The sequence below is a fragment of the Anabas testudineus genome, chromosome 22, assembly GCF_900324465.2.
Source record: "Anabas testudineus chromosome 22, fAnaTes1.2, whole genome shotgun sequence".
NCBI classification, from domain to species: domain Eukaryota; kingdom Metazoa; phylum Chordata; class Actinopteri; order Anabantiformes; family Anabantidae; genus Anabas; species Anabas testudineus.
In genome coordinates this window covers 20,382,229-20,406,437 of record NC_046630.1, presented here as the reverse complement: position 1 = coordinate 20,406,437, position 24,209 = coordinate 20,382,229, and the positions used below count along the sequence as shown (strand labels likewise).

General features: G+C 39.6%; 1 protein-coding gene across 1 annotated transcript; it reads left to right on the top strand.

Annotated features, from left to right (window-relative positions):
* The first annotated feature begins 1,743 nt into the window (after window positions 1-1,743).
* Window positions 1,744-24,196, top strand: pkn3 (protein kinase N3). Its single transcript, XM_026338961.1, has 22 exons — window positions 1,744-1,998; window positions 6,775-7,048; window positions 9,057-9,226; window positions 10,123-10,246; window positions 10,689-10,840; window positions 11,153-11,372; window positions 11,448-11,630; window positions 12,835-12,944; window positions 14,625-14,768; window positions 15,085-15,160; window positions 15,543-15,702; window positions 18,138-18,228; window positions 18,839-18,882; window positions 19,000-19,069; window positions 19,173-19,264; window positions 19,904-20,080; window positions 20,173-20,235; window positions 21,016-21,092; window positions 21,237-21,379; window positions 21,947-22,054; window positions 22,227-22,307; window positions 23,381-24,196. Exons 1-22 carry the CDS (start codon window positions 1,978-1,980, stop codon window positions 23,579-23,581), a joined length of 2,781 nt encoding a protein of 926 aa, XP_026194746.1. The 5' UTR covers window positions 1,744-1,977; the 3' UTR covers window positions 23,582-24,196.
* The last annotated feature ends 13 nt before the right edge of the window (window positions 24,197-24,209 follow it).

The following is a 24,209-nucleotide window of genomic DNA, read 5'->3' as shown; positions in this document are numbered from 1 at the left end:
ATGCAAACAAGATATTTGCAACTAAGTATGATTTACTTCAAAACAATCTGTTCCAATATTTGTGCTCACTTAAAATTTGGTCTGACACAAAAATATGTTTTATGTTGTTTACTGTATCAAGCTGCACATAGCATCAAAGAAAAGCTGAAATTCATATCTTATTTCCATTTTTTGATATTGAACCCAAAAGTCTTCATTATACAGCAAAAACACATGAACACGTGACACACGTGCAATCTGTATTCTTTTATATCAAACCCTAAAGTCTTTATTGTACAGCAAAAACACATGACACAAGTGTACTCTCATACACTCTAATGTAATATTATATACATTTATTTCCTCATCCCACCAACAGCAAAATAAGTACGCCTCAAACATTTCAAAGTATCTCATGCATGAATGCAAAAGGTGTAATGTGAAAATGTTTGTCAAATGTTTGAAATGCATGAGCGTTGCACTGATTGACTATTTGATTTAATTAGACTATTTTAACTACTTACTTTTTATTTCTGTTTCTTTTTCAGCTTATCTTGTTTTAAATGTAAAATATTAATCTATGAAGAAAACTGAAAATACATCTATCAAATAAATTACTGATTGTGACTGAATGAATGATTTAAAGTACAACATTTCCCATTTAACTGTAGTCAAATAGAGGTGTAACATTGACCAAACTGGATGCAAATACTGCATATATACTTAAGATCAATACTTAAGTAAATGTACATTCTACATTGTATTACCCTCAAGTTAAGACTGGGAGGTGTGCAACCATATATTCTATAAATAATGTTTTAACTTTTATCCAGCCTTTTATTTCGTAGAACTGCACTCTCCTGTCCAGGATCACAGAATGCACAAACCACTTTATTCTATTATTACAAAAGTAAAATAAAACTGAAACAGCTATCTTGCCATATTAACTGTGTATAACGTATTATGTATATTATTATGAACCATAACAGGTTGGGGCATCCACGTACTATTGTACATTGGCTTTGTATATAGGAAATATAGGGAAGAAAGCAAGTGGCTATTTCTTGTGATAAACTCTGCCTGCTGAAAACAGCATGCTGAAAAGGACCTATTGTGCAGTTAATGTTAATTCTGGCTCTATTTATCTTTTAGTTTTAAATGAACAGCTGTGTTTTGCTGCCCTGTGTAAGATTTCTTTCCTGATATATGTTTCCCAGCCTTTCATGTATCTCACATTACAAGGGAATTATACAAAACGCTAGTAGCAGGTAGCAGAAGTGTCTCATTAAAGCTTCCTTATGCAAAGAGCCTCTGTGAGCATGTCCCAGTCCTCTGCAAGTACTTTTACGTGGAAGCAGACCACTATGACAGGTCATTTTAATATTAAAGAGTTTAAACTAAGCATCCATGATCCCATCTAAGATATGTACAACTGCATTTTGAGTAGTTGAAATTATAATAGGAAAAAATAATTCAAGTTATCAATCAGGCAAAACTGAAATGTGGAAATGATACATTAGTTTTCCCATTCAGGTCAATGATCCTGACTGTTGATATCCATAGCAGATATCTGTTATGTGAATCCTTTCTACCTTGTATACGTTAACTCTGCTCGCCATAGACCGCGGGCTACGTGGATGCTTCACCTGAGCAGGTGCACTGGAAACTCGAACGTGATTGGCTCCTGTACCTCCCTGTCATCACCGACTAATAACCAATCACGCCGCCGCCTCCTGACGTCGGTTTCGCGTTAACTCCCAGATGAACTCAGTTCAAACTTTCACTGAGACTAGAGTCCACCATGAAGACAGGGACGCCGCTGTAGAGAGCCCGTGAAAAGCTTTAGGAGCCGTTGAATTTGACACGCTGCTGACAGTTGACCTAAGCTAAGGGTTTCATTCCTCCTGCTTCAGCCACTTTCTGACCCGGAGAAGCGCGTCGGCAGGCGAGGTGGACAGACGCTGTGTGAATGTCCACCACGGACTACTGACAGCCACCATGTCAGGTTTAGCCTTACAGGTAATTACAATTCCTCCACACGTTTAGTTTCTTTAGTGAAATATTGTGTTTATCAACCAGGCGTTTGCACCGGACTGCTGGTGATAATTACTACATTTCTGTACGTGATACCTGACGTTCACGTTGGCTTATCTGTACTTTGTGCACTGGATTTTCTCGTTTGTCTTGTTCGCTTCTCCACATAGTTCATCAGTCTTTATGACAGACAGACAAATACCCAGTCACGTTAAAAGGTTTACTGTAATTATTTCAACACCCAACAGTCCAAAAGTCACTGTCCAGGGGAAAGAAGATGAATTGCTGTAGCTTATAATGTGGCATCTTATGACAGTGGCTATATCACGTTAAATATTTAATTAGAACAAAAACATGATAAAAGTTGTAGTCTAATGAAGCTAGTCTCTACACACCCACTTCCTGGTACACAAAGGGTCTGCTTGTTTTGATTGGCAGTGGGTGTGTCCGTTTGGGACAGGTGATGATATAATACCGGGAAATACCGGAAAACACAAAGGACAGGCAACGTCAGCTGCTTTTATTTTGCATGTGCCCAAAGCAAAGCCATTTAGGCCTACAAGTAGCAAAGGCAATGACCCAGTAGTTAGTGGAAGTTAACATTTTGCTCATGGCTTTATAGTTGGGTGCAGAAGAAATTAAATCATAGTGAAAAGATGACAATCACAGCTTACCATGATATTAATTTTACTATTATATATTATATTCTTATGCTTATTACAATTGTTGTTCTTATTGTGGTATGAATTTGGTTCCGATAATAATGTAGATTGATGGTTAACTCCAAGGTGATGTGAGGCACATTTTGTCTAAATAATAAATAACAATCCAAAGCATTCAGTGTTATTCAACTAAGTCCAGAAGCGGAAATGATGTTATGTTTGGTATTTATGCTTGATGTTTGCTCAATAGCAATATATATTAATTTAATATAAACAAATCAATGTGCTTTAAGTGTAGATTATCAGCTTACTCTGTACACTTGAAGAGCAACATAAAAAAAGTAGCTGAGATAAAGGTCATCTTGCACCTGAATGATAAGAGGCCTACTCATGATCCACTGTAAACCTGAAGCTCCTGCTGGAAGCAGTGTTATTGTGTGGGAATGTATGGCTGCCAGAGGAACTGTTGCTTTTATGTATTGATGCTGTGACTGCTGATAAAATCGTCATGATGAATCATGAGCTATATTATCTGCCCACATTTAACCAAATGCTTTAAAACTCACTGGATCGAGTTTCATATTAGTGATACAATGACCTGGAACATGCTGTAAAAACAACCCATGAGTTTATTGACACAAAGAATAGAATAAACCTCTACTGTCATTGCACACAGGGAGTACAACGAAACTGTGGTTGCTCTTCTCAAACAACAGTGCACCGAAATAAGATCATAGATAATAAAATAATTAATAAAAGAGTAATTGAATAGAATGAAATGTGTGTGTGTGTGTGTGTGTGTGTGTGTGTGTGTGTGTGTGTGTGTGTGTGTGTGAGTGTGTGTGAGTGTGTGTGAGTGTGTGTGAGTGTGTGTGTGTGTGTGTGTGTGTGTGTGTGTGTGTGTGTGTGTGTGTGTGTGTGTGTGTGTGTGTGTGTGTGTGTTCAGTAATTGTTTGCAGTCTCAATGGCCCACAGGACCTATTTGTTAGTTTGTTGGTGTGAGACTTTATTGACTTGAAGCACTGTCCAGACAGCAACATTTCAGACAAGTGATGAGCGGGACGTGTGGAGTCTCCAATTATGGTCTTGATTCTGATGAGGCAAAGAGACCTGGATATGGCCTCCAGGGAAGGCAGAGGGCAGCTGATGATTTTTTGAGCTGTATTTACTGTATCACCCTGTGCACATTTTTTCTGCCCTTAGCTGTGGAACCTGCATACCACACACCTAGACAGTATGTCAGTGTGCTCTCCACAGATGTGTGCGTGATAGAAACCAGCAGCAGCTTCTTGTCCAACTTATTTTTCCTGAGTACTCACAGGAAATGCAGAGGCTGCTGAGCTTTCTTGCCCAAGGTGTTAATGTTGGGAGTCCAAGAGATATCAGCCAAGATGTAGGTGCCCAGGAATCTGATGATGGAGACAGTTTCCACATGTTGTCCGTTGATAAGGAGGGGGAGTGTGGTCTTGGCTGTGCCTCCTGAAGATCTTGATAAGTTCTTTAGTTTTATTGACATTTAGTGTCAGATTGTTTTGTGAGCACTAGACAGACAGGCTCTCTACCTTAGCCCTGTATGCGGTGGGGGCCAAGCCTGGCAGACCGTGGTCTGTTTGTGAGGAAATGTTTAATCCAGATGCAGGTGATGGAGGGGACCTGCAGGTTGAACAGTTTGGTGACTTATATGTCCTGGATGATGGTATAGAACGCAGAACTGTAGTCCATGAAGAGCATCCTTACATAACTCTTCGGATTCTCTAGATAGCTCAGCGCTCTATTAATTGTAATAGCATTGACATCCTCCATGGATCGGTTTGCTTTGTAAGCACACTGGTGGTGGTCAAAGGAGGGCGGGAGGCAGTCTCTGATGTGCTGATTAGATTAGTCCTTCAAAATACTTCATAATAACAGATGTGAGGGCTATGGGTCTCTAGTCATTGATAATGTATATATTTTTATGGATGATAGTGGTGGCCTCCAGGCATTGTGGGACGGTGGCATGTCTCAGAGACAGATTGAATAGCTTGGTGAGAATCACTGCCAGCTGGTCTACACGTGCTTTAACCACTGTACAAGAGATGCTGTCAGGTCCAGCAGCTTTCCTGAGGTTCACATTATGCTTCTGAGAGAGGTGCAGTGTTTTGCAGTTTGTGTGTGCAGGTGTCTGGTGGTCTCAAAGCGTGCAAAGTAGCTATTTTGCTCTTTTGCCGGACTGCTACTACTGATTGGGTTTGTTGGGCTCTGCTCTTTATAGTTGGTCAGTGCCTGTGCCCCTCCATATCTGCTGTTGGTCGTTGTCGTGAGGTGGCCCTCCATCTTGTTCCTGTATGCCCCCTTAGCATGTTGGATGCTTCTTCTCAAGTCGACTGTGGCAGTACTGTATAGTATGCCGTCACTTGCCCTAAAGGCCAAGTTACAAGCCCTAAGCAGAGCCTGGACTGCTCTGGTCTTACAGGGTTTCCTGGGAAAGGACACATGCATTTGTCCAAAGGGACATTTTCTGCACAGGTCTTTATGTAGTAAAGCACTGTCTCTGTATGTGTTTTGTTAAGTCCTGTTGTTCAAAGATGCTCCATTCCATACTGGCAAAACAGTCCTGAAGTTGAGGGGGAGCATTGTCAGGCAAGCTTTTGATGGTTTGGCTGTTTGCTTTTATCTCTTCCAGAGGGGGGTCTACGATGAGATGAGGCAAGGGCCAAATCAATCACCTGGCCTGACTGAATTACAGTTGAGCTACATTTTATTTACTGAAGGCAAACATTGCTAGTCTGGTGTTTATGTTAACCGACTAACAGGTGCTTCCATATCGCACACAAAGTGGCCGACTTAACAGATAAATCAATACTTTTGTCATATAATCAATGACTTATCGAAAGACAAGTATATCTGCCAAACTTAACTTGTGGACTGGGCTAATCGCAGCAAGCAAGTGAAAATGAAGGGCGAAGCAGGATTTATCAAACTTCTGTAAATGAAACCTCCACGAGCCTTCTCTTCAGCTGGTATTCCATGTTAAGCAACACTGTCTTCTGGTCTCCGTTTCTTATGTGTATTCAAAGTTATTTAATGCCCTAAATGCAAATTAGATGAACTACAGCTGAACTCATCTGAGTCTTAGTCAACACCCCAGCACAATTTATCAAACTTCTGTAAATGAAACCTCCACACATGACCAAATTGCTCTAGACATCATGTATGTATCATGTACAACTATTGTAACAAAGCAACTGGTGCAACTTACAGGACAAGATAATTTAAATATAAGACTGGGTCTTGTTTAGAGCCAGAATAATTGTCAGTCTGAAAAAAATAATTTGTGACAGATTAACCATTGATGTAAATAAAGATATACGTTGCCTCTGTGTTGAGAGTTTAATTAAATGTTAATATTAAATGTTTTGGTTTTAGGACAGTACTTTTAATGACATCTTGATTTGTATGTCAGTTTTAAATATTAAAATAATCAAATAATTGAAAATAAAGTCATTAATTAATTGGCAAAGTAATTAGAGTTAATTACTTACTAATGCTTAGAAGGCGTATTTCAATGAAGTTGCTGCAGTAGTAGAAAGCTTAAAAGACTTGGCACAAGGGGGAGTCATTGTGTTTGTCGATGAGCCACTGCTTAGGGTTAGGGCATCAGAACTTGTGGTTGATTCCTATTTGATATTTTAAGTAGTAGATGTTGATGCTTGTTGTTGTTAGTCTGTAGTCAGATAGTTTGGTGGAAATGTAGTTATGAAATGTAGTAGCTTTTCTTTGTATTGTAGGTGCTGTCAGTTCTCTGATCTGACTCATTACCAGCCTTGTAATGTTGTAGCTGCCTTTTAAATGTTTTTTGTTTGTTTGTTAGTTTTTGTTTGTTAAATATGCCTTCTCAGCCACATTTATTTTTCTTATGTTTATAGTGGACTCCCTGGAATTTAGTTGCACATCTTTATATGCATTCTGATTACAATAATAACAATTAGGTTTGAGGTACGAGATAGGGAAAACCCTATGATAAGCGTTGTTTGCAGATACCTGGGCCATTATTATAACATGATATGTAAAGAAATTTAGGCATGGTTATCAAAGATTGAAGCTGCTGTGTGTCTTTCAGAGTGGCAAACTGCTGGGTCTGGATGAGGGGGATATTCTTGACCCAAAGTTTCAGCAGCACTTGGAGAATGCTCGTACTCTGCTCAGACAGGAGATCCAGCGTGAGCTGAAGATCAAGGAAGCAGCTGAGAGGATGCGGCGGGCTGTCACCAATCGCAAGAGTGCAGCTGACGTAGAGGGCCAACTCAGGGCCTCAAACCGTAAACTAGACGAGTTACACTGGGAACTGCAGGAGCTCAATGCCAGATCTATGGCCACTGAGAAAGATGGCACAGGTAATTACAGAAAAACAAGCAATTTAACTGATAAAATGACATGTTCTGTTACCTTTTTATAGAGACATGCATTTCCAACAATGACAATTACATTGCCAAAAACTGAAAACTTTAGTCTGTACTTTTGGTCACTCTGAAACTTCTCCACGCAAGATATCTGGGCAGTTATTGTCCGAAAGATGCATGAAGTTTTTTACTGTAGATAGCAGAAACTGATGTGATGTGCAAAAGGATGAACTATTTCTATTTGAGAACTTCCAGGACCCTGCAGACGGGGTCTACAGGAAATGGTGGCTTTAAGATGGATGTTTGTTAAGAGAATTGCAGGCATAAAACAGTAATCTTGTGTAAAAATAACACTGGACTTTTGCACAATGGAAGAAATCATCACATAGTTTTGAACAATAGAAATATTAAAATAAAGCTGTTTAAAACCTGGGTCTAAAACATGAAAGGAGAGGAAACTGTTGGCAGCATTATGTAGATACACCCAGAAAGAGAGTAGTCAGGCTGAACAGTGACACGCCCTTAAGTTCAGCCAATGCAAATACTTCAATGACAACAGAACAATGATGAACAATGACAGAAAAAAGAACAATTCGATGTGTTGCAACAGATTTCAAAGTCAGAAGAACAGTCTTGCCTATTTTCCTCATTAGTCTCCTAATTGAAGATGTGTTTTTGTATTTGCCTTTTAATTGCTTGCAACTTGTCCAGTATAATATGTCTGTGAAGTGAAGTGGTCAGTGTTAGTTATCATGTAAAATTACGCTCATGAACTTCAAAAAGAGCCTTCTCTTCAGCTGGTATTCCATGTTAAGCAACACTGTCTTCTGGTCTCCATTTCTTCCATACACTGTATAGCATGTATTCAAAGTTATTTAATGCCCTAAATGCAAATTAGATGAACTACAGCTGAACTCATCTGCAGTCTTAGTCAACACACCAGCACATTACAATGTTGCATTGAAGCTAAATATCTGGTGCCTGGTGGAATTTACAGGAAGCTTATTAAATCTCCTCCCCGACCATAAAGAAACCTGCAGATAATTAAGAACAAAGTTATGTAGTTATGTTTGCTGTATCCATAAAACACTTGAGTGCTTGTTTGTCAGTCCTACTTATTAATTATGTGTTCATATGGATTCTTTGCAGTTTCAAGTTAAATCCAGATTATTATTTACTCCAAGCTTCTCCTCTGTTGTGATTCTGAGTGACAGATTCTGTTTTCCAAATTGTTTTGTATCTCTGCTGCTAACTCTGGAAAAGTTTGGCCTCTATGGAAGTAACATTAAGTCAGGTGTTTATGTCTTTCCCTAAGAATAGCATGGAGGTAACAAGCAGCAGGACAGTGCTCACAACCAGGCGAAAGTTATACATCAACTTACTGTAATGGTACCCTTATTTCCCCACCTCTTTTGTATTTGATCAAAGAAAAAAAAAAAACAAGGTTTTAATTAGTTTATGACATCCATCCATCTTCCATTGCTTATCTGGTGCCGGGTCAATGGGGCAGCAGACTAAGCAGGGATGCCCAGACTTCCCTCTCCCTAGACACCTACTCTAGCACTTCTGGGGGAATGCAGAGACGTTCCCAGGCTAGGTGAGAGATATAGTCCCTCCAATGTGTCCTGGGTCATCCCAGGGGCCTCCTCCCGGAGGTCATTTGGACACAAACCCCTCCACCACTATAAGGTGGCAGTTCGAGGAGGGGTAGTTTATGACATTCTGAATATAATTTGAATACTTTGGATAGCTCACTTGATATCATACCTTGTGGCAGAAATACATGCTGCCACCCCACAATTGTTAGCTATAATCACATCAAGCATATGTCCTTTGAATAATTAAAATATGCTCACTGCAAATTAAACAGAGTGTATGTAAATGAATAAAGTGAGTCATTTAATCAGCAATCATTTAACTTGATCAAATAAAACACTTTTAAACAAAGTGTTTCAGCAACATCAGATAATCCTAATAACCCAATGTGATTATTTTTGTGCAGCCAGCTTGGAAGAAGAAGACAACCTGTCATCAGAGACATGTCAGTGGGAAGATGTCACATTGCCACTGGCTGGTAGAGTCAGGACCCTGAAGAAACAGCTCACCATGGAGACCAAGGTTAAACAGGGTGCTGAGAATATGATCCAGACCTACACCAACAGCTCAGTCAAGGTATTACACATATAGCTCATAAACAGAGACAGACAGAGACGCTCAGTCTGTCTCACTGTTAGTCTGCTGATAGAGATGGACATCACCACCTCAATACTTTTGGTTTTGTCAGCAAGATACTATGCTAATGTGATTTTTCTGAGAGCCATTTGAAAGTCTCCTTTTTTTGTGTGTGTGTGTGTTAAATATTTAAATCCCAAAAATTACAGAGGCACTTTCATAAATCTGTGAACCCTTTAATTTTCTTTCTTTCTGCTTAAATATGATATAAGGTCTTGATAGTGAACTCATAAACACTGATATTAGCCACAGCAAGAGAGGCTTTGAGTTTTACCTGGGGTTCACTCTGATCTACCACACTATTGAACACTTTGCTCTTGGTGTATAGGGAGGGCAACAATGATGTAACAATGGTGTTGGATGTCGATGATTCGGAATAACAGTAGTAACAAATGTGTTCCCTTTTGGTGACTCAGCTCAACTGCCATCACTGATATTTTCCCGATAATTGTACTGATGAATAGGAATGTCCACCCTGATGTTGACATTACATGATTTTCTGTGTGATTTTGTATTTGGCTATTGAAGTAAAAACATGTCCTATATCCAGTCATATGTATTGTAAATGTAGATAATGTGTTAAGAAAGAAAGATATGCAATGGAAAAATACAAAGGGTTGAATTTGGCTCTTCACAACCATGTGAAGTTTGACAGGTATTATTACTGTGTATAGCATAGGCTGTACCACAACCAAAAAAACATGTGACTTGCTGTTTTGGCACGAGCGTTACTTTGTTTTGCAGTTTGTCCATTAACAAAGTGAATTTAAACACCAATTCAAATTAGTGTAGTAGAAGCACTGTGGTTATCTTTAGCTGTCCTTTTTATTTTCCAGGACAGGAAGATGATGTCTGTAGCGCAGCAGATGTTGCAGGACAGTCGCACAAAGATTGAGCTGCTGCGAATGCAGATCATCAAAGTCACTCAAGTCAGAGACGGAGAGCGAGAAAGTACACATGGTAAATGCTACTGCACACATGTCTTAGCTTTATTATCTCCACCAGAGCACAGTAGAGAAGCACATTGAAAAAGTTTCACCATAGAGTGTTTTCTTTATCATTACTAACCCTCAGTATATTTTAACCTGTGGAACAACGCAAATGTAAACAGTATCAAACCTATTCTTAAGGCAACAAACGTGGTTTTTAGATATCAAACATCTAAAATAAACTGAATTGTAAGATACAGTTAAGTGGAATTTAAGCTTTGTCCCAACCTGCAAATGTACATCATAGTCATCTAAGAATAAAGATGTCAGTTCAGTTTGTGGCAATGGACTAGGGAATAAGTAGTTGTAAGGGAAAAAACACACTGAACCACAAATTAACCTAATAATTTAGAGAAAATCATTGCCAGGCTTGTATCCCTTATAGAACTCTGCCATACCTCACCTGCTTTCAGGTCACCCTGTAGAAATGGTCAGTCCTCTGGAGCTGCGGGTGGCTGAACTTATGCACCACATGAAAATAGAGTCAGCCGTTGCAGAAGGTGCTAAAAATGTGGTGAAGCAGCTGAATGGGCGCAAGGTCCAGGACCGACGCATACTTGCAGAGGTGGGTACTAGCTGGATGGTTCATTAACACCAGATATTGGTCTGGGACCTAACATCAGACCTGCTGCGGGTCTGATCTAACCACTGAAATATACAAGAGACTATTGTAAACTTGGGTTTTGACAGTAGGGCAGATGAACTCTTTTGAAGTGAATGCTATGGGTAAAAGTAGGGTAAATCTTTTTTTTTTTAATTTTATGCCTGACTTAATGTGCTTAACAACCTCACAAAAGTGTACTCACTCAAAAAGATTCTTAGGAAAAAAAAACAAACTATGAGCCGCCTGTATTCAAAGATGTTGTGTGTCCCTCAGGCTCAGGCACGAATGCAGGAGTCATCTCAGAAGGTTGATTTATTACGCCTCTCCCTGGAGAGGCGTTTGAGTGAGCTGCCTCAGGACCATCCGAAGCATGCTGCAATTAAAGAGGCACTAATGTTGGGAACCTCACCTCTCTACGCCACACCAAAGAAACTGTCCAGTGCTTCATCCTCTTCCTGCTCTTCCTCCTTCTTCAAACCAGCCAGTCTAACAGGTTGTTCCCTCAAACAAATACATGTTTTCCAATCAACTTTGAAACAAATAAATTGATAATTCTGCTTTTCTTTAGGTCGGTTAGAGGTATGCTTGATGGGCTGCCAAGATCTGCTAGAGTCAGTTCCAGGCCGTAGTCGTGTGACCAGTGTCTCGGCCAGCCCGGGAAGCCTCTCAGAGGGAAAGTCTCTGAAGGTGAGAGCCGGCCTATCAGGACGCAGCACTAATGGCAAGACGAGCAAGAGTGACGACCTGTCCTGTAAGTCACTCAAACTACGCAGTTTTTTATTTGACTGTTTTACTTCCCTTTATGTAGAAAGTGAAATGTCCTGTTAGCCTAGTAATATTTTTTTTAGATATTCTAGAGATTTGTTTATTTAATTACAGTATATTTGCAGTTCTTTCAGAAAGTATTCACGCCCCTTAGTCCACACACATTTTACTGCACTGTAAGGTTATTTTAAATTGGGAGGAAAAATGTGTTGCCCATCAATCTATACATACCAACCCATAGTGGCTAATTTGCAAGTAATAGATTTAATTAAAAACAGGACAAAGACACATTGAATTTTGAAGATTTAAAGGCATCATTGGAACTGGCTAACATCTGTGTTCATGAGTTTACAGTACGTAAAACATTAAACAAGCAGGACACCACAATGGAAGCTGCTGCTTACTAAAAAAAAAAGGCTGCACGCCTAAATGTGCCAAAGAGTACATAGACACTCCTCAGCGGCATTGGCAAAATGTTTTGTGAACTGTCGAAACTAAGATTGAAATATTTGGAAAGAACCCACAACACTACTATCTAGCATAAAAATAGCAAAATGTATAAATATCTGTCTGTCAGCTAAAACTCTGTAGAAGTTGGGTGATGCTGCAGGACAATGGCCCAAAACACCAGAGCAAGTCCACAACAGAATGGCCTCATATATATTTCATATATATTCATATTATAGTTGTTCCTATTAAAGACATGAAACATCAGATTTTCTTTTCGTTATTTTAGGCACATCATATTTCTTAATACCCTTGACTTAGATGAAGATCAGCAGAAAATCATGAAATTTCAAAAGGTTCACATACATTTTCTTGCCACTGTATACTATTCTCATTATTGAGTTATGCTACACCATGTTTACGTGGATGATTAGATGTTTAGAATATGATTCAGGACATTCTCTTGTGAATGCAGTCCATTTCTGTACAATGCTGCTTATTAGGTCGAATGTTGCTATGAGCTAACAATGATGATTGAAGGCAACTCAGATTAGTGTTGTTTTTGAATGTATTATCTTCTCTCCACATCTGGATTTTAGCTGCTGGACAGTCACAGGATTCTGTTTACTATAGAATCACAGTCAACACTGGATTTGCCTTCATTTATCTACAATCCTCACAGCCTATTATAACCTTTATAGTCTATTAGCTACTGTATATCAGTTTGCATCTTTGTGTCTCAGTGGAGATAAGTGCTGTGCTGAAGGTGGACAACAGGATTGTGGGGCACACACACTGGAGACAGCTGGGCAAAGAGGCCTGGGGCCAGAACTTCACCATCGAACTGGAACGGGTCAGTGATTTTCACTTCACCAAACAACCTTAATGATATATGAGCAAGAACTGCAAAATTTTAATTTAGATTGTTTGGGGGATGATTTGAATCAACTAGGAGAAAATGAGTAAGAGCTGGGAGCACAGACAGAACAGAAAAATGTATATTTAAACTATGTGCATCATGTTTTTCACATGCAAATGAGTCCTTCTTAGAGCTCAATTCTGTCCCATATATTAGACACAAGCATTCATGTGTCACTGATTCAAACTGACATGAATGGTGCAGTAAAGTGAATGGAGCAATGTTGCAGTTGCAGAGATGTCATTCCTAAAACCTATTTTGATACAGTTGAACAAACTGCATTTTCATTATTATTTGACTTGGTTTTAACAAGACGTGACTACAGTTAATAAGGTTATTCATTCCTGATTGAAGGAGTTTAACCCTGCTCTGAGATATTTTTATTATTAAGACATGGCTTCCTTCAAACAGAAAGATTAAACTTGGAAGTAGTCAGCTGATTTCTGCTTCATGTGGGACAGTGCCTCAGCTGCAGTGACATTTTTTTTGTGCTGTCATCTTCTTCACCACTACAGTAAATCAGTTTAGTGTCTCTACCCAGTGTTACTGGCTCTCTTGACTAAATAGTTCCTAGCAATAAGTCATCTCTATCTTACCTAACGGTGAACATCTGTTAACATCTGTCCAAGAACACTAACACAGGGTTCTGACATCTTGTCTCTCTGAATGGTTGAATGGAAAGCCTTTGATACTCCGTTGACCTCCTTCTCTCCTTAGGTAATCCCACCATTAGTTCTATGACTTGCTTTAGTCAGTTTTTGCCCTCACACCCAGCATCCTTTTTTAAAATTGGGTTCTGATGTTGCATTCAGTGTCCAAACTCATTCTCATTCCCCCTATTTAACTGTACATTTTAAAGGGAAAGTCACTGATTTTGTGTGCCAGTTTACTAATCATGGGGAGTACTGCACAAACTGTAAAAACAGTTTCCTAACACACTATCTTCTGTAGCTGTAGATGATTTCATCAGTGTTATTTTTGACACGTAAACACTTGAACAGAATTTCAAGCTTGGTGATTGGATGCTTGTTTCCAAAATACACCTTTGGTGCTGTAGTTAACTGCTGCCCTGCAGTTTTTATGTTCACAGGCTACTTTTAACTTTTTATGAAAGAACACACTTGTTTATATTTTGTATTGATGATGCAAACCTTTGTTGCTTGTGCTCAATACTAAGCTATTGTAATCATCCAATTTCAATTGTATTTATATAGCACCAGATCACAGCATTTCAAGGAACTTTACAGTGTTTAAGACCTTATAAGATAGAATTGTACACAGAATTATAGAGAAAACCTACTTGAGCAAGCGCCAGGGGACAGTGGAGATGAAAACCTCCCTTTAATAGAAGAAAGCTCCAGCAGAACCTTCAACAACAACAGAACCTTTAACAACAACAACCAGCAAAAACACTGGGCAGGTTGGTAGGGTCAGGAACTGTTGTTTTAAAATACACAGCTCCGAGGCCGGGGATACCTGCAGAAAGGTACAGAGACAGGGAGATAGAGAGGAGGAAGCACAACTAGGAGAAAAGTATTTTTTAAAGTCTTTCTGATAAACCAAAAATAATAATTCACACTTTTTTGGAAAAAATGTGTGTCTGTGTGTGTTAAGTCCAGGGAGCTGGAAATTGCTGTGTACTGGAAAGACTGGCGGGCCTTGAGTGGTGTGAAGTTCCTGCGGCTGGAGGACTTCCTGGATAACCAGCGACATGGAATGTGTCTCCAGCTGGAGCCTCAGGGCATCCTCTTCATTGAGGTTTTACTCTTTCATTTCTAGACACCTGCTAAACATACACTAAATTGTTTTACATTCAATGTAAGCGTGCACTTCTCACTCCAGAGCTGTCTAATTTTTACAGAAAGTAATTTTTCATTTTCATAATTATATGAATATTGTAAAACAGTAAAAATGAGAAGTTCAAATCAGTATCATTTTATTATGTTTACTTCTACTTCTTGTAGCAAGCAGAAGAAAAGGAAAGATGGCGTTGTGCCCGTGCAGGAAACATTTATCCTTGCCATGCTGCAACACTAGTAATCAACAGAATCTTAATCAGCTCCTCTGTTTTCAGGTGACATTTATAAATCCAGTTATTGAGCGCCGCTCCAAACTTCAGAGGCAAAGGAGAATTTTCCCAAAAGAAAAAGGTACCAGCACTTATTCAAATTCCATGGCATCAGTTAATTGTATTATTAAAACATGTTTCAGAAGTGGTAATAAACCACTGCAAGCACTTGTCATTTGTCAACCGTTGGAAGGTAGTCTTTGGGGAACTCTATCATAATCTATACTCTCTATGCTTTAAAGGTAAGAGATGTGAGGGATGTATAGTTTGACTGTTGACTATTAGATTTATTTAGATCAGTGAATTACTGGGCAAAATTCCTGTTCTGTTGAGATCAGTTTTACATTAGAAATAAGTGTTATATTGCAGTAATTGCAATTAACATGTAAAGTACACACTTCCTACTTCCTCCTAGATTGTAGACAGTGGTTCAGGGAATTTTCTGTCCTCTTTCAATGTCACAGGGAAGGACTTCCTACGTGCTGCACAGATGAACATGAACTTTGCCACATGGGGCCGTTTGATGATGAGCATCCTGCCTCCGTGCAGTTCCCTGGAGCCCATGAGCCCTCCATTAGCTGGCTCCAACACAGGCCCCGAATCCTACACCCAATCACCAGCGAGGTAAGACACTGTGAGCCAGAAATATCTCTTTGTCACATCGGTAAAAGAGCTCTTTCAAAAGTGAGATAGTAACTTCTATGCTTATCTTTATACTGTGAGTTGAGGCTGTCTATCTACTCACTGTTCTTATGTGAGTCTAGAGAGAATGTGACTTCTGTGGAGGGCCGATAGCAGCTTTACCACTGACATGCATTCAGAGTTAGGACAAGTCACATGTCCCACTTTAATGTTATAAAAGTGAGTATTATTAAAGACAAGACAAAAACAGCATTGATGTTTTACACTGCCTGTCACAAAAAAGTCACACACTCTAATATTTTGTTGAAGCACCTTTAGCTTTGATTACAGCATGCATTCACTGTGCCATTGTTTCAAGCTTCTGCAATGTCTCAATATTTATTCTCGTCCAGAGTTACTTTTTTTTTTTGCCAACATCTTGCGGACCACTGCTCAAAGTCTTTTCTAGCACATCCCAAAGATTCTCGATGGGGTTAAGGTCTGGACTCTGTGGTGGCCAATCCATGTGTGAAAATGATGTGTCATGCTTCCTGAACCACTCCTTTACAATTTGAGCCTAATGGATCCTGGTATTGTCATCTTGAAATATGCCCATACCATTAGGGAAGAAAAAAATCCATTGAGGAGATAACCTGTTCATTTAGTATATTCAGGTAGTCAGAACACCACATTCTTTGGGCACATAACAATGCTGAACCTAGACCTGACCAACTGCAGCAACCCCAGATCATAGCACTACCCCCACAGGCTTATACATTAGACACTAGGCATGATGGGTGCATTACTGTACTTCACCCTCCTATCTTCTTACCCTGATGCGTCCATCACTCTGGAACAGGGTAAATCTGGACTTATCAGACCACATGACCTTCTTTCATTGGACAGTTCTTAACCTAGTTTTAGTAGTTGCAGCAATCTCCTTAGTAGTTGTTGTTTTCTTTGCTTGATTCATGCCAATAATTTGACCCTTCCACAAGCACAGCTTGTGTCTACTGACATAGTTGTTTAAGAAATGAGAAGCTACTCACTGCATTAGTTAATACAGTGAGTTATTAGTTAAATAACTTGGTGGCAGCTGAAATATGATGATTCAAGATTCAAAAAAACGTTATTAATCATAGAGGAAAATTGTTTTGCCTTGTTACAGTCATTGTCAACACAGACCGAAAGAAAGAGAACCACAACCTGAAAATATCCACACCAACACAAATACAGAATAACATTAATACAGAAAACTCAGTTTATATACAGAAAATGTAAGATGGATGAAAATAAATGAATGGGTCAAAAATTATAGTCCAGGGTGGAATGAGAAATTGTAAAGATTGATGGCCGCAGGTAGAAGGGATCTCAGCTCCTCTGTCCCGCAGCACACTGTGAAGTGAGTGAGATTATCCAGGATTGAGAGGAGTTGGGACAGCATCCTCCTCTGAGCTACAACATGTAGAGAGTCCAGCTCTACACCTAGAACAGAGCCAGCCTTCCAGATCAGTTTGTTTAGTCTGTTAGTGTCTGCCACCTTCATGTTGCTGCTCCAGCAGACCACAGCATAGAAGATGACACTGGCCACCACAGACTCATTAAACATCGCCAGCATGGTGCTGCAGACGTTGAAGGACCTGAGTCTCCTCAGAAAGTACATCCGGCCCTTTTTGTACAGTGCTGCTGAGATCTTAGTCCACTCCAGTTTGTTGTTGTCCAAGTACACTCCTAGGTATTGGTATGTACTTGGGTACGACCTCCACCTCCCCACCTTCATATTTTCACACTTTATTGTGTTGAAAAAACAGCATTTTTAGTTCCACATTCATGATGAAACATGTTTGAAATTTCAGCTAATGTCTTAATCAAAAACTAAAATCTCTTATTTAAAGAGTATTCAGAAACTTAATGCAATAATGTAGAATTACAAAGCAGTTTATCAGGAATCTTTGCTCTCATGCACGTTATTCTCCAGCACAGCACCTTGCTGGATGACATCATGGTGCAGATCAATCAGCTGAAGCAACTATGTTTGCTACTATGACTATTAGTTTCCTGAATAAGATCCTTTTGTTAAGTCACTCAGTTTGCTGAGTGGTGCTGGTGGTTCCAGCATTTGGAGCAACAGCAAAATGAGAGAAATTATACATTTAAATCATAAATGAGAGAGAAGATTGAGATAGATCAATGAGCTTAATACACTTATTAAGACAGTTTTTTTGAGAGGTTCTGAAAACATTGTGAAGTCACATTGTGTGTCTTCTTCCTCTGTGTTCATAGAGCTCTATTTGTATTGAACACATCAGTGAACAAAATTAGTGACCTATTCCACTTACAATACCATAACAGAATGAAAACAAGGTTAAGTTGGTACTGAAGAGTGAAAATTTGAAGACCCAGAAGGATCTTTCAGTGTCTGTTGCTTTCTATTTCAGTGAACCTGCTGTAGTGAACCTAAATTTTGCTGAAGAACTTCCTGGCAGGTCTGCACAGCGCACAAGGAAAAACACTAAAGACTCTCCACTGGTAAGCATTTCAGATATTCAGGGATGCATTATTACTGATCATAGCTGCAAGAGGAAAAATGCCAGTAGTTATAAAGACAGATTATAAAGGGCATTTACTTACATATGAGTCTTGTCAAAAGGAATGTGAAATAATAAACATATTACTGTTACACTACATGAGGCTGGTGCAGTGCATAGCCAGGATCTATCACTTTAAGAGCAAAACTTGGGAAGAGCAGAGATTCTTGTGCTCTGCAACAGTTGTGATGTTTGACAAATAGGTTAAGACATGATGTAATGTGTGTCTGCAGCACACACCTGTTGCCTCTTGATTTTGGTGTGTCAGTGGTCATTTATATTTAATGAGTTGTAAATCTTGTGCAAGTAAATTTCAACACACCATAGTTAACTTTAATCATATAAAACACAATTTCCCAACAACAAAATTGTGGCCAGTGAAAGTGCTGAGTGACTAGTAATTTTGGAAAACCTATAGCCTGGTGAACAAAAACGTTAATGTTGAGCTCTTCCCATAATGTAGGCCAGTGTTTCCCCCTCCATCCACTGATATGTCAGTTTGTTGTTTGTCTGTTTGGTAAAAAAAAACACTGTGTCCTTGTGAAACACAGAGCCCAGTGCCCAGGCGACAACCCTCCATCCAGCCAAATTCATGGTAAGTCTGACCTGTTCTTTATTGATCTGGGTTATAAGTGCGAGAGAACAGTTTTAATAAAGAGAACTTAGTAGAAGTGTGCTGCTAAATAATTGAGCCTTTTCTGTTGTCCTGCAGCAAGGAAGAAGGGTTAAAGATGGAAGACTTCAACTGTATGTCAGTACTGGGAAGAGGTCACTTTGGAAAGGTGCATATGAAACTGTTGTTGTCCTCTGTAATCTAGAAGTATACCAAAATCCAAAGGGTACTATTCATCAAATGCCTCTCCTGTACTGTGTAACTGATCCAAGGTGCTGCTGGCAGAGCATAAGAAGTCAGGCAAACTGTACGCCATCAAAGCCCTGAAGAAAGGAGACATTGTGACACGTGATGAAGTTGACAGGTAAGAATCCCTCTGCTAGTTGATGTGGAACATAACTGAAATGTTAATACTAGAACCTAAACATGTGACTGGAGCTGGGGCCGGGATCTTGGTTTGCTCTGCTGGGTTTGTCTAGTTTCTCTTCTCTAAAGCATTCGCTGACATGGATAATCGGTGTCATTACTCTGTCTGCTCTGCTGACAGAATTAGTAGAAACGTTGTCAAAGCCAATGTAAAATGAAATAAGATTATTAATGAGTGTATTCTAATCTTTCTATAAGTTTGGTATTTTCAACATTCTCAGTACTGTTGAGTTTTTCTGCTTTATGGTCTCATGATGCACCATGGATCAAACACGTTGGACTGTTTCTGCTTCGTGTAAATGCAGTATCAGAAGAATGCCTTGAATTAATTTATTCAGGCTTAGCAGAAGTGTGCCGTTGATTGTGGTGATCAAAGGTTAAAGGTCAGGATCACTGTGACCTCATGTATGTCTTATTCTTGTCAACGCTATAATCTCTGAAAGGGAATTTCATTACATTACATTACATTACTGGCATAAACATGCACTTGGACTGATACATGATTTACAGTAACTGAAGAGAGGGTGTAATGGTGGACAACATATCACTCTTCTTAACCAGCTCTGTGTGTTTCCAGCCTCATGTGTGAAAAGAGGATCTTTGAGGTGATCAACACCTCACGGCATCCTTTTCTGGTGAACCTGTACGGCTGCTTCCAGACTGCAGACCACGTGTGCTTTGTGATGGCCTACTCCCCGGGAGGAGACCTCATGACGCACATTCACACCAGCATCTTCAATGAGAAACAGGCCCGGTGAGCACACATCCCTCTCTCTAAAGAGTACGCTGACGTGCAGCAGCAGTGTGTGATATTTACTCTATCATCTTTATGTCCTCTGATTTAAGGTTTTATTCATCCTGTGTGCTGCTGGGTCTGGAGTTTCTCCACCAAAACAAAATAGTTTACAGGTGAGTTGCTGTCATGTTGATCTAAGTACAATGTGAGTTCATACTGTGTGGCATAGGGAGAGAGCAAACAGCTCTCCCACTATTGTTATCTGTTATCTCGTTATTATTAGTGTTAATTCTAGTTCTAGTATCTTCTTGATGGGGACTTTGCACGTTTTTAACTTTTCAGTGTTTTTTTTTATTCAACCTTTTTCAGTGTTTTCTTTTTTGAATGACCGTCTGAGTCATCGTTCAACTTCATCCTCAATTTTCTGTATCGTCAGACTTTGTCGTAGAAACCTAATTTAAACTTTAAACTAGTGCAGACGCTTTGAACTTTGCCCCTTTATGTCAACTTCTTTGTATCTTTTATATTTTTTGAGTTTTGGCAGTTTTAATTTTAGGTATTTTTTGGTTCCATTTTCAACTTCTCCACCGCTCAGGTTAAAGGGACCATTATGGCCCTCTCTGTTATTTACCGATTAAAGATTTTATACAGTCTTTCTTTTTTTTTACTGCTATTCTTTTCTCTTTCTTTGCACCTTTTTTCCTCTTTTTCTGCCGTGTATTTTTGGACATACCATCTGTTTTATTTTTATTTTTTTATTTATTTTTCTTATCGTGAACTTTTAATTTTTTTGAACTTTTCTTTGTGATGTTCTTTTAGATAAGAACTTGCGATAACGTGTGATCAGTCAGCAGCTTCTAAGCGGTCGGCGTCTAGATCAGCTCTACCATGTCATTTCTTTAGACATTGCTTTCTCTGGTTTAGTCTCTGTTGTCCATTTGTGTGTTTGTCAGGGATCTGAAGCTGGATAATCTGCTAATGGATGCAGATGGATTCGTCAGGATAGCTGACTTTGGCTTGTGTAAAGAAGGTAAAGACATTTTGAAAGCATTTTAACATGTAGATCGTGACACAGTGATTCCCATATCAGTCCATGTAATTGCTGCTAAAGTGAATGTGTGCCCACAGACAGAGATATGATGTGTGTAATCACTGTGGGCTGTGCTCGGTGTAGGTATGGGCCATGGTGATCGCACATCAACATTCTGTGGCACACCAGAATTTCTGGCTCCAGAGGTCCTGACAGACAGCAACTACACTCGCAGTGTGGACTGGTGGGGGCTGGGAGTCCTCATCTTTGAGATGCTGGTGGGGGAGGTCAGTATTCCCATGCATGTTAATTACCAAACTGAGCGGGCTCGTTTTGGAGACGTGCACGGCTGGCTTACCACCAGGCAGCTACCTTTCAAACCTTCAGGGGCCTCAAAGTCGACAGACAGACAGACAGACAGACAGACAGACAGACACACACACACACACACACACACACACACACACACACACACACACACACACACACGTACAGGTCGAGTTTGTGTTAACTGCAAATATGCTCGAGTGAAGCTTAACACATACTAAATGATTTTACAGCTTTTAAAGTGGCTCCAGCTTAAGTTGATCTTGACTTGTTATCCTGTGTCAAAATCTAGATATAACACATTTAGTTATGCTGTGATCAAGCGTCACCAACTAATTCTGAAAACTTAAACAACAACTAATAAACTACTTAAACTACTTATTAGAAAATGGGCCTCACAGGATGGTAATGTGAAGCTAGATTCATCTTTGAAGTTTAGTTTAACATTAAACCTCTTTAATGGCAGTAATTGTTAGTGTCCCTACCAAAGCAATACAAGAGTAACGTGCTGCTCGCTGTTCTTTCAGTCCCCCTTCCCTGGTGATGATGAGGAGGAGGTGTTTGATAGCATTGTCAACGATGAAGTGTGCTACCCTCGCTTCCTTTCTCCTGAGTCTCTGTCCCTCATTCAACAGGTTAGTGTCCTGTCAGATGGATCTGAATTCTCCACAAGAGTTACTCACGATCTTTTTGGATGAAAGAATCACTCTTCACATTAAAACTTGTATTAATAAACATTTCACCATTTCATGGTGACTGCAGTGTTGTATGTCTCATTGTACTTCCCTCTATCCCTCTGTTTTTCAGCTGCTGCAGAAAAATCCTGAGACGAGGCTGGGAGCAGGAAGGGAAGACGCCTTGGAGATCAAAAGACAAAAATTCTTCCAGGTCATTATCCATTACCTACTCTAAATAAACACTGTGGAGCTTCAAAGCTTGTAAATGTTTCTGCATAAATCTGTCTTGAAGTGTGATCTGATTTTTCTAAAATTAGATAAGTCTATAGTTTTGGTATTATACATTGGCAAGAGAAAGTATGTGAACCTTTGGATCTGAACTTCATCTAAGTCAAGAGTATTAACAAATGTGATCTCCCAGGTTAAAACATTTCGCTGCTCATCGATGTAGCTTCTTCAGTCTGAAGAAAGTTGGCTGGAGCCCACAAATGTATACTCCGTCTCGTGTGTAGCTCTCTTCAAGTTGTTCCATAACAACTGTTCTGTTGGGTTGAGGTCTGGGCTCTGACTTGGCCACTCCAAAAGGCAGATTTTGTTTTCCTAAGGCCATTCTGTTTTAGGCTTGCTCTGGTGTTTTGGGTCATTGTTTCAGCTGACGTTCAGATATTCTCACATTGTCCTAAAGAATTTTTTGATACACTTGGTTATTTCAGTTCCCTCCAAGTTCAGTTTCAGTTCCAGTGATGCCTTCGAATCTTTGGCTGCCCGGGGTTGTTTCTTTACTTCATTCATGAGTGTTTGTTGTGCTCTTAGGTTCATTGTAACTGGCTGCCCACTTCAGAATTTCTATAGTCTTTGACATCACTTCATAACCCTTTCCAGCTTTATGTAAATCAACAGTTCTTGATCGTAGATCCTCTGAAAGCTCCTTTTGTCCAAGCATGGCTCACATAAGCACATTCTTCTTGTGCGGAGCAAACTGAAAAAGCTTGAGTCAGTCGAAGTAGCTCTAGTTCACACCTACAAAGTAAGTTTTGATCTGACGACGTGTTATGACAAACTAATGCAGAAAACTACAGAATTACAGGAGGTTCACTTACTACTTCTTGCCACAGTACATACTGTATGTAGTTGATCTTCTGTGGTGCACACAGTGGAGCTGTCATTTTTATCTGAGCTGCTGTGAACAAGATCTTTATACATCCAGAAGTCAAAAACATTGTTGTTCTACATCCACTTTAACAACAAGGTAGACATCATTCATAAACCAGTGTTTGTTGACAGGGAATGGACTGGGATGCTCTCTTGGCCAAGAAGATGAAGCCGCCGTTCCTGCCAGTCATCAGGGCACCGCAGGACGTCAGTAACTTTGACGAAGAGTTCACTCGTCTCAAGCCGGTACTCACTCTTCCACGAACACCCTGCATCCTTACTGCTGAGCAACAAGACATCTTTGCTGACTTCGACTTCTCCTTCCTGAGTTGAGCATAGGGAGTCCTGCTCTGAGCCACGTCATCGTGAAAGGCAGCTTGTTCGAGGCTCATGTCTCTGCTGGTGTTTACTTCACACTGTAAAGTCCAGCCTGGCTACCAACCTGTCCACTTCACTACCACATTTTGACACTCTGACCTCTGTGATTTAATGATGCAACTTTTACTTTTTAACTGGATTTGGATCTGATGGTTCTGTGCTGTTCTATTGTTAACCAGTAAGACCAACATGTTTACTCTGGATAAAGGTTACCAGTGCACTCATTTTGCTATAGGCTTGTTTTTTTTCCCCAAATAACACAATGTGCTGATGATATTTGGACACACTGCCTTCTCAATCCAAAGTACTGTAAATATTTGTGATCTTAATGAAGAAAACTGGATAAGCCTTGAATGTATCTTTTGCTATTGTCTGTCTCTATTTTATATCTGCTTCTTGTTAATTTAAGTTCTTTGATTGCCATTTCTTAGTTAACATACCTGTAATGGATTTTCTAAACAATGATGCTGTCATGAAGACTATCTTTGGAACAAACCAGCGTGTATGTAAAGTGTAAACGTCCTGAAGGATATATTAATCAATAAATTTATATCTGCTGGACACTGAAAACCAGGAAACTCTT